The sequence below is a fragment of the Doryrhamphus excisus genome, linkage group LG20 (assembly GCF_037039965.1).
Source record: "Doryrhamphus excisus strain RoL-2023G ecotype Guam linkage group LG20, RoL_Dexc_Guam_v1.1, whole genome shotgun sequence".
Taxonomy (NCBI): Eukaryota; Metazoa; Chordata; class Actinopteri; order Syngnathiformes; family Syngnathidae; genus Doryrhamphus; species Doryrhamphus excisus.
Window position 1 is genome coordinate 12343387 of NC_136376.1, and position 14420 is coordinate 12357806.

The 14420-nt window shown below is 39.8% G+C and overlaps 1 protein-coding gene across 5 annotated transcripts in view; it reads right to left on the reverse strand.

Annotated features, from left to right (window-relative positions):
• The window catches only part of pde10a (phosphodiesterase 10A), a 63439-nt gene that overhangs the window by 5666 nt on the left and 43353 nt on the right, over nucleotides 1-14420 (reverse strand). For 2 of the 5 annotated variants that reach the window (XM_058058373.2, XM_058058375.2), the window contains 17 exons: nucleotides 14053-14176; nucleotides 12907-12956; nucleotides 12653-12793; nucleotides 12273-12428; nucleotides 11113-11163; nucleotides 10543-10601; nucleotides 10301-10352; nucleotides 9035-9177; nucleotides 8788-8880; nucleotides 8529-8715; nucleotides 7447-7589; nucleotides 5447-5530; nucleotides 5232-5382; nucleotides 4980-5135; nucleotides 2293-2465; nucleotides 1488-1599; nucleotides 1322-1402 (listed from right to left, as the gene is read on the reverse strand). In XM_058058373.2, coding sequence (XP_057914356.2) covers nucleotides 1322-1402; nucleotides 1488-1599; nucleotides 2293-2465; nucleotides 4980-5135; nucleotides 5232-5382; nucleotides 5447-5530; nucleotides 7447-7589; nucleotides 8529-8715; nucleotides 8788-8880; nucleotides 9035-9177; nucleotides 10301-10352; nucleotides 10543-10601; nucleotides 11113-11163; nucleotides 12273-12428; nucleotides 12653-12793; nucleotides 12907-12956; nucleotides 14053-14176 — 1956 coding nt within the window. Of the gene's footprint in view, nucleotides 1-1321; nucleotides 1403-1487; nucleotides 1600-2292; nucleotides 2466-4978; nucleotides 5136-5231; nucleotides 5383-5446; nucleotides 5531-7446; nucleotides 7590-8528; nucleotides 8716-8787; nucleotides 8881-9034; nucleotides 9178-10300; nucleotides 10353-10542; nucleotides 10602-11112; nucleotides 11164-12272; nucleotides 12429-12652; nucleotides 12794-12906; nucleotides 12957-14052; nucleotides 14177-14420 lie in introns of all 5 variants that reach the window. The other 3 variants (XM_058058374.2, XM_058058376.2, XM_078799382.1) reach the window with 2 other exon arrangements.

The following is a 14420-nucleotide window of genomic DNA, read 5'->3' on the forward strand; positions in this document are numbered from 1 at the left end:
GTTATAACGAATTACTGCTTATTACGATACTATTTTCATTTCCCGGCAAATTTCTAGTCTTTTATGATATAATTAGTTCCGTTAGTAAGATACCCGGTTATTATGATAATCCGGTTACAACGATGCCCTTTTCATCTCCCGCCAGCCAATTTGGTCTGCTTGTATCGATACAAAAGCAGCTTAAATCAATCTTTGCTTAAAGATTTCAATACCAAAAAAGAACACGGCGAACGGCTGCTTCCAGTCAACTTTATTTTTCACACTTCCACCACCAGAGCGCAGCACACACACCGATTCCCGCACTTCCTGGTTCACAGGTCATGCTCAACCCGCCCCACATAGCTGGCCAAACACATGCCTGCAACAGAAGAACCAAGTGACATAGTATACACACCTATTCCAACGAAGACACAAGCGTACAAATACATGTATTTAATTGTTGTATTCAGATATCTTTTTATCACTTGCAATAATCACTGTTTTTCATATGTACATGCTGGTGTTCGTGGTTTCTCTCGTGTGTATAGCTTCTATACACACGAGAGAAACCACAAACGCAGTTGGTTCTTCCGTTGCAGGCATGTGTTTGGCCAGCTATGTGGGGCGGGTTGAGCATGACCTGTGAACCAGGAAGTGCGGGAATCGGTGTGTGTGCTGTGCTCTAGTGGTGGAAGTGTGAAAAATAAAGTTGACTGGAAGCAGCCGTTCGCCGTGTTTTTTTTGGTATTGAAATCCTTAAGCAAAGATTGATTTAAGCTGCTCGACATTGTTCTATACTATAGAACAATGTCGAGTGCATTATTGCCCACTTTTAATGCAGTTCGGCGCAGGATCGGATATATCGACAGTCCGGGTATATCGATATTTTTTCAGACTCCCGACAATATCGGTATAATGAGACTTTACTGTATATATCATATTACACAGAATCAGAGTCTATACTGTACACATATTGAGTAAATGCATGTGTTGTGTGCTGACATCCTGTACACCAAGGTTCATCAAACAGCATACACTGTATTTAGCGACAAATAAATGTTGTATTCTAATAATAAAGTGATTTTTGTGTGATTCGAGTGATCACAACTATAACTACAAATGCAGTCATTGATGACTGCAATGTATCCCACAGGACATCATGATTTCTCATGTATTCCAGTAGACAATAAGTTGTATCTACTCATTTGTGGTAGAAAGTTGGAAAAGTTCACATTCACACACAAATTGCAGATAAGAGATTTGATGTGGTACATTTACTGCACATCTAGTATTAGGTAGTGACTAAAAATGTAAAAATGTAAAATAAGTGGTAGTGGTCTACCTGGCCTTGAGGAACCTCTGCTTTCTTGTCTCGGTCCATCATTGAAATGGGCTGCATTCCAATCTTCTTCATCTCATCTCCCTAGTAAAAAAGTAAAAAGTAAAAAACACAGAAAATTGATTAAAATTCTTGCAACATGTTCTTCCAAACAGAGGTGACAGTTTACCTCGGCCCAGAACTCAGCATAGATGTCGTTGGCTGTGAGTCGCGTGATCTGCCATTGCTTGGTTACAGAGCACAGGTCACATGCTGTCATCATTAGACCAATCACACGGTCCCTGGAGGCGAGTAAAGCTACGTTAGCTCCGTGAGTGGGTTATGTACTGTTTACTTGTATCCAGATGTATAATGTCAGGAAACCTGGTTTGTTGGGGTTCAATGTCCGTATAGCAGTATTTGTCCTACGGATTCTGTCCGGCTTTGGTACATTTTTGTGTGCAAAATTGTCCATTATTATTAGGAAATATTTTTTAAATGAGCTACTGGCATGATCTACTGGCAGGCAATATCATAAGCTACAAAGGTTTGTATTACAGGTAATTTTTAGTGGAGTTACTTAACTGAAGCAGCGTTCTGATCTCAACTGAACAATGGCAACACGCTGCTTTCAGCTTATGCAATTATCTTTGTCTGTTTACGGAAATGAAGTGTTAAAAAAAAAAACAAGTGCGCCGCACCTCGCTGTGGGGATTCAGTGGTTCCAAATTGCTTTCAGGTTACAGTCACCGCCGTGCAACGGATGGGGCAAGGCCGCACGCTCTGATTTATACTTTGTCCCTGAATGCCTTGCCTGTTTGTCCGCTTTAAGGCAGACTGTCCCTACTTGAAACGCGTACAATGTGGGAATATGGGAACTTACATCACATCAAAATATTAAATATAGTGATATAAATTTTTACAAGTAAAAATGAATGTGCTACAACATCATAGCAACTTGTATAACAATATTTATAATGGTGCTCTGGTCTTACCTGTGTGAGTGGTTGTTGAAGTCCAGCACACCTGAGTTCAGAAGCTCTGACAGCTGCTGGTGGTTGTTGAAGTAAAGGGCCAGGTCTGTGGCAATGATGGCCTTCCGGATGATCTCCAGCACCTGCTCGTACTCGCTGGAAGTCAGGTTGGAGAAAATATTGTGCCCTTCCAGCTATGAGAAACAAAGAGATCAATAAAAAAGCAAATGCTCCACTTATGAGGCGTTCAGCTCAGCTTTGCTACAAGAGATTGACAAGCCCGCAGCCATCCCAATGACCAATGACCATCCTCAGTGATTTACTTGAAGGCAGAGAAGGTCAAGGTACCTTACGAATAGTCTTGTTCAGTGACCTGCTACATCAGCTTAGTGTTTGATATGTGAAGCTGTGTGGTCGCCAGCAATTGTAATGGTAATGGTAATGGTTTTATTTCATTTGAACATGCATCAGATTCCAATTGAGTGCATCCCATAATCAGTTCACAGTTCCACATGTCCAAAAGGAGTAGGAAGAAGCAAAGCTTATTAAATCCTACCCCTCCATCTGGTACTTCAGTAACTGTTACATTTGTTCACTTCCTGCTTTCCCAATATAGTTTATTTATTTATTTATTTATTGATTGTCACGTACTGAAGTACGAGATGATATGACCATCCAATGACATGTGTACAATGTGTACCATAGTAAGTGTCAATATAGTGATATGTATAGCACATCATGACTGGTTCAAGACTCTTCATCCTTGTATTTAGCAAACATCAACTGCTTGTATTGTTTCTTGAATTGGCTCATCGTTGTGCATTGTTTGAGTTCTTTACTCAATCAATTCCACAGTTTGATTCCACATACTGAAATGCTATGGCTTTCTAACATTGTCCTAGCACAGGGGTGCTCATTAAGTCGATCGCGATCTACCGGTCGATCGCGGAGGTGGTACTGGTTGATCGCTGGTCGATCGCGGCGTGACATTAAAAAAATATCATCCTAGCATCAATGCTGTCACTTGATTGATATACAGGGCAGCCATTCAGATGACAACTGAATGTTGCCCTTCGGGTGACCAATCAAATCAAACAACGTCTCTAAGTGCAGCAGAACTTACGATGTCAGCCTATCATCCATCCCCATTACTTGATTGACATACTGGACTTTTTTTTTCACAAAGTCTTTTTCGAAGTGCGTTTGCCTGACTAACCTGGCTATCAGCAGCTACTGTCCGGACTATGCATCCCTGGCTGATTCAATTCAGTGCAAGTCATCAAAGTAAACTCAGGTAATTACAACAAATGTTAATAGTTAATTATGTGTGTTTTGCAATATTGGCTCATTTGGTTATGTAAGGTACATCAACATACATTGTACGTACAAATAGTCCTCAATACATTTGAAAATAAATAGATGTTTTGCATTTTTGTAGTGGGTAGATCATTTAGACTCGGTCATTTTAAAAGTAGCTCGCATGCTGAAAAAGTGTGAGCACCCCTGTCCTAGCATATAAGTGTTTCAAATTTACTTCTTCCCTGAGATCATATTTATCCTTGTTTATCCTGACTTTTTCTGTAGACATCAGCTTTGTCGTGTGCGTGTTCCAGTTGCAATTTACTTTCCAATTATTTTACTTGATATTCTGAATTGTTTCTCGAATTCCGATTTTTTTTCAGTGCCAAATTTAGACAACATATTTTAAGCTCATTCAGCACCAAACAACTGCAGCTCGGGGGTCCTATACCAGGCGCCTGGGAGCGTGAGAGTTCTGGGTAGGATCTTAGCTGTTCCCAGTATTGTGCTCTTCTGAGACGTCACAACTGGTGCCTACAACCCCCCCATTTCTCTAGCAAGCTTGTTGTGCTCCTTCCGCCGGATGTTGCTAATACACGGGATTGCTACAGCTATCACCACTGCTGTCTGCTGTTTATCCACCACGACTATGTCAGGCTGGTTGGCCATCAACAGTTGTCCGTCTGGATCTGGAAGTCGTACAGCATCTTGGCCTGGTTGTTCTCAACAACTTTCAGTGTTGTCTTCCATCTTGATTCTGAGACCTCCACTCCATATTTGGTACAGACGTTCCGGTACGCTATTCATGCTGCATCTTACACTCTCTCTGGAGCTTCTTTGCACTTCCTGCATCTGGAGTCCTGTCTGATGTGATAGAACCTGGCTTCCATTGATCTTGTGTTTAGGGCCTGTTCCTCTACTGCCATAATTAGCGCCTAGGTGTTGTCTTTTCCAGCCACTGGTATGTTTTCCCCATGTCACCCACTTCTTCCATTTGGTGGTGGTGCATGTTTCTGGTGTCTGAGGCTTTCACTTAGCAGGTCATCCGAAGGGGCCATCAACTTGGTGTATCCTTGTTGTTTCCTCCTGGATAGTGCCTGTGACGTTCACTCTCTGTGTGTACAGCCTCAGGATGCTGGACTTGAATTTTGAGAATTTGCCCACTCAAGTCGGTTAGGAGGACAAAGTATTGCCTCACCTGCCTTTATTGTTCCCACAAAGTTGGGAGCATGACATTGACCAAAAACTTTCAGAGTTCCTTGCACAAGACCTAAGGCGCCAAGCCCAGCTCCTGAAAAATAACCTCACACCACAATCCCCCTTCCACCCAAAAAATTACACTTGGCACAATGGAGTCAGACAAGTTCCGTTTTTCTGGCAATCTCCAAACCCAGATAGTGGATCTCTACCTGCAGGATGGAGACAGTCTGAGAGAAGTGGTGCTGCTCCATGGTGGAGGTGGAGTACAAAGCAGCCAGTGGGTGGTCAAACTTCTGCAGATAAGTGTTGCTGTACCCCCGATGATCAAGATCATGGCACAGGCATGCTATTAACAGTCCCTTCTTCTGTAAAACAAGAGGGAATTCTTATGATCACACACCATAGATACCCAAAATAGTTCAACTAAAACATCCCCATCTTATTCTCCATGAGCAGCAGACCTCTAGCTCTGTGAAGATCCCAGAAGTCTTCTGTAGAATGGCGTACATACAGTGGGCCACGGTCACTGCATGCTTCCAGTTATGGTAGGGCACACGCCGGTAGTTCTTGCGTACAGACATGGTGAATCGACACAGTTTCTCCAGCTCAAAGCTACGCAGAGCGAGAAAAGGATAAACATGACATGAACTGACATTTAAAGATTACAGCACCTTACCTGGTCTTTCCACAGGAATTGTGAACCATGTAGATGAAGACTGCAGGCCAGATCTCCTCAAATGGACTTATGTCAAAGTGAAACCTGTAGGAGACAGAAGTGTACTCAGCTTTACTGAGAATAAAAAAGAAAAAATTACAAAACATTCCCTGAGGATTGCAAACAAAGATTCTATAATGAACAAGAGTTAACTCTGGCATCAATTCAAGTCTTAAAAAAGGTCTTGGTCACCCATCTGACCAAGACTGTTTTCTGTGGTTCTTTGTGGCCAGCTCCACAAATCTGGTTGTCACTAGTGTTTGATATTTAAGAATTACAGAGGCCCCTTTTCTCCTGGGAACATTAAGATACGCTCCGTTAAGATATGCGGTTTTAGTTTTCCAAACTTTTTCAGCTCAGGGCCCAAAAATATAAAAACCTAAAATATATCATAGACTGTCACTTCGACTGCAGATAAAATAATGCTGAATAAGACAGAAGACACTCAAAGATCACGAGAAACCCTGCATAGGTTGCATCCATTGACCTGATACACTGTAAAACCTGACAAGTTAGTTGAACTCAAACGGTTTGAGGAAACCGATTGCCTTAAATCATTTAAGTTAATTAGCTCAAACATAAGTAGAACATTTTTTTCAGTCAAGTCAAAGCAACCATTATTGTATAAGTTCTAAAAACTCAATTTAATAAAGTTAGAATTACTAAAGCTAAATAAATCATTCGGAGAGTATTCTTTGGGTACCATTAAATCAAACATGTCTCTTTAACTCGAATGAAAAGGCACAAGTTTAGCTCACTTTGTTCAACGTATTACGAGTACTCACATCATTCTAGTAGTAAAAACTTATTGCTTTGCAGTGTAACTTGGTTCTGTCCACTTTTCATCAGTTGTGAGTCCTTATCATTTTAGCACAGGGGTTTAATCATGGTCTACTCATATACTTCAAACACAGAAAAGTATACTTGGGACAACGTGCAGTTTTATTTTTTGAATTAAACATGCAAAAACTGAGGAATTTCTAAAGGTATATAATTTTTTTTAATAAAGTAAAGGACCAAATTTGATGTAGAAAATGTGATGTAGTTTACCACTAAGATAGCCCTGCTTATTATAGATTAAAAAATTATATCAGCGATGAAGTACAATTAATTATAAGTTAACTATGGACAACATGGGATTAATCTGAATTCAATATTTTAATTGATTGACAGCCCTAGTTTTGACTAAGGCAAGTTAATTTAAATTTTTTTGCAATAAAACAAAAGGAGCAATAATCGAACAATACAGAATGTAGATGTGGAAAAAATATAAGTAATAATTTTCATTCATTCATTCATTTTCTACCGCTTATCCTCACAAGGGTTGCGGGGGGGTGTCTTTGTCCAGCTGTCTTTGGGCGAGAGGCGGGGTACACCCTGGACTGGTGGCCAGCCAATCACAGGGCACATATAGACAAACAACCATTCACACTCACATTCATACCTATGGACAATTTGGAGTGGCCAATTAACCTAGCATGTTTTTGGAATGTGGGAAGAAACCGGAGTACCCGGAGAAAACCCACGCATGCACGGGGAGAACATGCAAACTCCACACAGAGATGACCGAGGGTGGAATTGAACCCCGGTCTCCTTGCTGTGAGGTCTGCGCACTAACCACTCGACCGCCGTGCACCCCAAGTAATCATTTTGTCAGACAATAAAAATGTTTCTTATTCCATAAAGTACTGACAACATTACTCCCAAATGGTAAACAACCTAATAGAAATGTTAATTCACCTTAATAGTTCAGAAATAATATTTGGTGAAATAACTGATTTTCAACCACAGCTTTCATGCTGAGGCAACCTCAAGAGTTTTCCAGAGCCGTATATTTAGGGCAGCAACATGTGAAAAGAGGGTCAGACTATTTTCTGAGAGGACTGTTCACCACCGGGCTAGGCCAAACCCGCATGCCTCATTAGGTGGAACCCATTAAGCATTCGAGGACGGTCACTCACATTTCGATCTCTTTATAAATGGGAGTGGGAAGGTTGAGCTGAGTGAGCGTTTTCCATTCTTCTGAGGTGCAGATGCTGTGGTAAGACAGTTTTTCCATTGTCACTCTGTAAATGCATTCAGAGTGTCGAATTCGATGGTACATCTATACATAGACACACACAGGAAAGGCTTGGGTAAACATGAAAGCATGGCCATAATTCCTGACAATGACAATCAAAGAAAGGCTTTGCACTTCAGTGAAAACTATTTTCCACCTGCTTAAGTGGCGCGGAAAGGTGTCCCAATACTTTTGTCTAAATTCTGAAGGGAGAGCTTGTAGTGTAGAGCAGGGGTGTCCAAAGTGAGGCCTGGGGAGATTTTTTATTGGCCCACAGCACATTCTCAAATTTTTTAAGTCGTTATATTAAAACAAATAAAACAACTTTTTGGGAAAATTAGCTTGCGGAAAAAGTTACAATATTACCAGAGTATTATGGGAATAAAGTCACAATTAACATGAAGAAAACTAACATGAAGAAAAAAATAGTTGCAGAAAAAACAGCAGAAATTAAAGTAACAGAACAAGTATTCAAAACACATTCTAATGAAAAAAAAACAGAATTTTACAAGACTAAACACATATTTATCAGTAAAAATAATGTCATTTCAGTAGCATAGAGTTTAAATATTAAAAAAATGTATTAAGTCATAAACAAACAAAACACAATTAAGGTGTCATTCTTCGAAAATTGGGTTGGGGAAATGTTTTAATACTATGGGAATAAAGTCATGTAAATATTTATTTTATAAAGATTATTTCAGATGAGTGTTGAAATATTTGGCATATTTAAAAAATACAACAGCAAAAATGATAATGATATGCCTTTGCATTTTTTCTTTGAAATTCTTAGCATAACCACTTGTACACGTGCTGGTGTCCAAAATATCAAAGTGAACCTTGGATCCTTTCATTTTTGGGTCGAAAAGGTTTAGACACCCCTGTTCTAGACTCATTGCACTCATTAAAATAGCAATGAATACTTTTACATTTGCATGTCTTAGTTAGAAACCAGTATTTCAGCGTAATTGTTGATGGACTCACATTTGCACAGTGTAAGGCCAGGGCACAAAAGACAGCAAACATCTTAAAGTTGTTCTCATCTGTTTTAGTGAAGGCACTTCCGCTTAACTTGTTGACCATCTGCACCACACCAATAACAGTCCCCCTGCTCACAATGGGCATGCACAGGATGTTTCGCGTGGTGTAGCCGGTTTTGAGGTCCACCTCTCTGCCAAATCAGATCAAATCAGTTAAGTGCTTGAGTTTATGCCGTAATATCATTATTAAAAATTGTGTTTACCGGTTGAACCGTGGATCTGCATAGGCATCTGGGATGTTTAAGACTTCCCCTGTCCGAGCCACTTGGCCAGCTATTCCTTTCTCTATAGAAAACCTGCAGGGCCACATTAGACGGGAACGGTCACTTTACTTGCCAATCCATTCTTATATTAATATTTCAACATCATCAATCATTGGAAAAGGAAGTTGAGAACTTTTAGGAGTTGAGGGGACGAAGGGATATACCTAATACCTAATTTATACCATACCTAATTTCTTTGGTTTTCCTAAAGACCGGCTTGCCTTCTTTCTCCTCACCAATATCGAAGAGGTCGGAATACAGTTCTTTGTTGTTTTGATCTACCTGGAAGAGCGCACACCTGTCGGCATTCACCAGGTTTTTTGCATATATCTGCAAAGACAGCATAGTTAAAAATGATGAGGAAACCATGCAAGTGATTATATCACATCACAATTCAGAATTTGGAGTTGGAACTTTGAGGGCTGTGCTCCAAACTGCACAATTCCATTTGGTATTTTGAGTGATTACGTCGCTACTAAGTACGCACTGTACATAGTATAGATATTTAAGCATGAGCGTGGACGTTTGTGATTTTTGTGATATTTATTCCAAATGAAAGAACAACTTGAACCAGTTGTGAACACAATAGAACAAATAGAATAACAGAACATAGTGAATTGAACATAAGACGAGAATAAGGATCATTTTGGAGACAATAGGTCAGAACTTGAGAAACAGTACACACACGTGGTGTTCACAAGGAAGAAGAAGGCTAAGAACCGTACCATCCAATTCATCCTTTAGTCTATATACTGCATTAACTGTACATTATACAATATTTGTCAGTTTTTTAATGCCTGTATTACTTATTAAGCTATCAATAATCCTTTGTGGCTCTAAATGTAATTGTTCTATTTATTTGTGTAATTATTTTTGTATTTTTCATTGTATTTGTTCTTTTACATAGACCAAGCCATCTATCAATTGTTACACACTATTTATTTTGATAAATGTTACTTAAAACATTGCATGAGCAGGTAATAACCGTGATTATGACAGGTTAATTTCAGTTTTAAACGTAGTCCAGACTAGACCAGGGGTTGGCAAACTACGGCCCGGGCGCCACATCCGCCCCGCCAGTTGCTTTCTAAGTATTTCAACTTTTAAACATATAAACTGGCAACATGACTGGCAAGTCGGATGTCTTATTTATTAAAAAAAACAAAAAAAAACTGTATAATGAAATGACATAGTTTGATGTGGTCTGATGCTTAAAGTGCTCCTGACATAAGGGAGAACATACATGAGAACATGAGAACATACAGCTGATAGTATAACACTTTTACAGATAAAATTAGACAAATAATTCAAGGAAAATTCCAAGCATAAAATAGTGTGTGTGTGTTAAATATATGTTCTGGCCCCCCGGACAATTTTGTTAACGAGTCAAAGTATTTGCCCACTCCTGGACTAGACAGAATAACCAGAAACCAACTTGGAGAAGTGCACTTACCATAATATGTTCAAGTAGAGAATCTATTGCCACAATGTTATCAAAGTACGTTCTGTGAGAAAAGAAGAAATGATGCCTTGAGATGTTTGTCAAAAGGGAAGCTCTGACGATGTAAACATTCAGCATTGACTCCCTTCGAGAAAACCAAGACGACATTCAAGGCACATTCAATATCAATACTGACTCTCACGAGTTTGATAATGCAGCATGATTGAGCATTCCAACAACAACAAGGCTCTTACTTTGACACATCTAGTAGGAAGTCATTTAGCTCGGTCTGCTTTGCGAGGCCTCTGCACACCTAGAATGAGAAGAAGAAGTAGGTCAGGTCACATGTGAAATCACACTTTTCCCACAGAGCACATGCAGCGTCCTGCTTGTACTGTAAACACACCGAGTGGTCTGTCTACAGTGACAGTGTTTTGCAGCAAGCAGCCAGCCAGCAGCCAGCCAGCAGCCAGCCAGCCAGCCCAGGAGTGCAGTGTGCTGCAGTGCTATGCAGAGGTCCACAGTGGCCTCTCCTGCAGTGGGACACTGCTTCTCTGAGGTGTTGTGCTATGGGTTCATATAAAAACAGTGCTTGGCCATAATGACGTCCTCGGAGACCTGTTTGTTGAATCTATGGCTTAGTTGATTGGACAGGGCCCGGTCGCAACCCCGTTCTTGTACACAGTGGATTTCCCCATTAAAAACAGCAGGGCAGAACCAGAACAAACAAAGGCACCGATATCATAATAAGTGGGGCATTCAGGATTTACCCTGCTCCCCAACAGGTATTCAGTGTGCATGGGTCTTTTTGGACGTTTGCTCACCTGTACTTGATGAATGGCAACTGACGCCCATGCTAGGTTAGCTGTTGCAACCTGTAATGAAAAGCAAAGCTTACCTTCCAATTAACTAATTCAATCCCAGCCATTTTTCAAAAGCCGTCCCTCGCGGTTGATGATTTTGACTGATTTTTTTCAATTGTAACTGGATTGATTATAATGTGTTTGCAAACATGCAATTGCATGTTTTTAGTATTCAAAAATTAAGGTGTCATTCATTATGTAATTAACAACTTTTGCCCTTAGTTTGTGTACATGAAGTTATAATATGGCAGATAAAATATAATATACACCCCAGACGAAAATTTTAAAGCGGACTTATTATGCTGATTTTTCGACCCTTTTGTATAGAGTTGTGGTCTCCCATAGAGCAGGTAGACACAATAACCTGCACAGAAAGCTTTTTAGATTTTCCAGAATCTGCACCTATTCCGGCTGTATGTCCTTTGATTTGTGCTCCCCTCCAAAATGGTCTGTTTAAATTTATTCCACCCTTGGCCCGCTTCCAGGCATGCCCACCCAACCGAGCATTTTGAGCCATTCCAAACGTCTTTCAGGGCTCACTTCCAAATGCGCAAACCTCATTTTCTGAAACTTTGGCATTGTTTAACACAAGTATAAAACATTCTAACTACATTTATGGGTCAGAAAAGTGGAAAAAGCACAATAGGTCCCCTTTAAGATCAGTTGCAACATTTAAAAAACAGTTTTTTTTATAATTAATTACATATTTCCAAAATTGATATCCATTTCTCATAGGAAACATCTGTAGCCTGGTGTTTGGAGACTCCTGCTGTAGAGAATGCAATGGGTATTTTCTATTATTCTTTTGATTTCAACAAAGTTTTATAACATGTTTTGTTAATGCAGTAATCCACATTGCGGTCAAAATCGGTCATGGTATCTGTTTGTATGACTGGGTGACATTGTGATTGCAGTCAAAAAGGGCAGTTCTCCAAAGCAAATTTCCCTACGGGAGCATAGTGTTCATAGCAGATATAATGTACGCTTGACATGGTAAAATACTTCAAATTATGCGTAGATTAATGTAGATATTTTTGACTATGTTGTAATGTTTGCTAATTGTTTTAGTCAGTTTAAAATGAAAGTTCTCATCTTGTGTACTTCGTATGGGTGGAACTGACCTCCTGGTGGCTGAGGTTGAAGGGCTCTTTGCCCCAGTGTCGATGTAGCTCCAGGATGGCAATGAGGTCCCCGATGGCAGTGAGGATGGGGAGGCACAAGACAGAATGAACGCGGATCCCTGAGTCCTGCCCTGTGCCGTCTGGGAAGCGCTCGTCCTGGAACATGTATTCCAATATAAGACAGTTAAGATCCAGTGACATTTATAATACAAAAATTAACTAATGATTTCTTTTTTTTTTGCTTTTATGAATTTTTCACAATTTCATGCTTGAATTTGTGAAACGTGTTTCAGAAAAATGATGTCCATTCCAGTATTACTAAATTGACACTGGTCCCTGCCATGACTTGTTCAATGTGGATTGACGGATAAAAACCTTACCCCCATGATGTCTTCTACTAAAAGCGTTTTGCGAGTCTTGGCAACATGCGCTGCAATGGTTGTTCCGTATGTGATGGGGCCCGAGGGAACGAGGCTTGGGGGACCATCCTTGGCCCTCGTTGGGGTGAACAAACATAAACTCTGTGTGCATGCAAGCATGAGGGGAAAAAAAAGATAAAGGAGACAGAAAAAGGGAAAACACTGAATTTGGGTTGTTCAGAAAATGTGTCAAATTAAAAGACGTTTACACTTACAGTGTTGCATTCTCCCAAAAAGTAAAGTGCAAATCCATCAGCTTTTGTTGCTGCAGGGAAAAGACAAGAGATGAGGTTAGGAAAGCGGAAATGTTACACCCTTTCAACGGTGAACAGAATTTACAGAACGCACATTAATTTGTATTTGATTGAGGTAAATAAGTATTTGATCCCAATGCAGAGCATGGCTCAGGACTATAGCTTGTTGGCAAGCACAGAGGACAGACGTTTCTTGCAGTTGGTCACTAGTGTTGAGGGAGGGATTGTGAACAGAGAAAAAGCTCCAAGGCAAATTGTTTCCACCTCCATGTTTGACAGAAGGGATTGTGTTCTTGGGCTCATATTTAAGCATTTCTCAGTCTCCAAAGGAAATGCCAAAAACAAAAATTTGATCTCATCTCACCACATCACATTCTCCCAAACCTTGTCTTTCCATACTTGCGTAAGAACCCTGTCACCAAGCTTCTTGCTGGTGGTATTTGATCTCATTCCAGCCTTGTGCAGGTCTGCAATATTGTCCCGGAGGTCTTTTGAAAGCGCTTTGGTCTTGCCCATGGATGTGGAGAGGTTTGAAGGGGAAAGGTTGATTCTGTGACAGGTGTCCTTAATCCACATGAGTTGAGATTAGGAGGAAAGCCTAATTTAGGTGTTTCATACACTGGTCTGAACTGGTCTCTTGGGGTTAGATTGGTTTCTGATCGGTAGGGGATCAAGTGTAAGGTCATAATAATGTGAGGAAAACTAATCTCATATTAGTTACATGAAGTTGAAATAATAAAAAAGTTACAATATAATGAGAAAACAAAACAAAAATAAAATTGGAATAAAAAAATTGGAATGTGGAAAATTTAGTCTAAATTTTGAATAAAGTCAAAATGTAAAAAAAATTAAAGAAAGAACAAAGAAAAAGAACAAAGATGAAATATGTGGGGGGAAAAAACAAAAAAATTACAAAAATCCAGTTGTAATTTTATGAAAATAAAGTAAAAAATATAAAAAGAAAAAACTGTATTGTAACGAAAAAAAAAGTTTATGACAATAAACTCAGAATATCATGAAAAAATGTCATTTTATTAGCCTTGAGTTGAAATTTTATTTTTAAGATTTTTAATCAAAAAATGTCCATAATGCAGTTTTTTTTTTTACCTGTTTTAATGATGTTGCAGAGCTCATAGAGCAATAGCTTGTTGTCTCCTCCAGTGTCCAGGCGCTGCTCCATGTAGCTGTTGAGTTCATACACCACGCCCTGCATGTTTGCATCCTGGTACTGCTGGACACAACACACAGAAATAACATTGCATAATCTCACCACAATGTGTTGTCTCTACAAGACTGTCCCTCCTGTAACAGCAATGAAATATAAACAACACAACGGTAAACTTTGTTCAATGAATGGACTAGGGTTCTTATCTGGTTTATGGCTCCTGGTTCAGAAAGAGAGAACTTTTCATCACATTCACCCGCCATGTTACACTCCCAGCTCATTGCTGCATTCTAGCTGTGGGATCATCCCC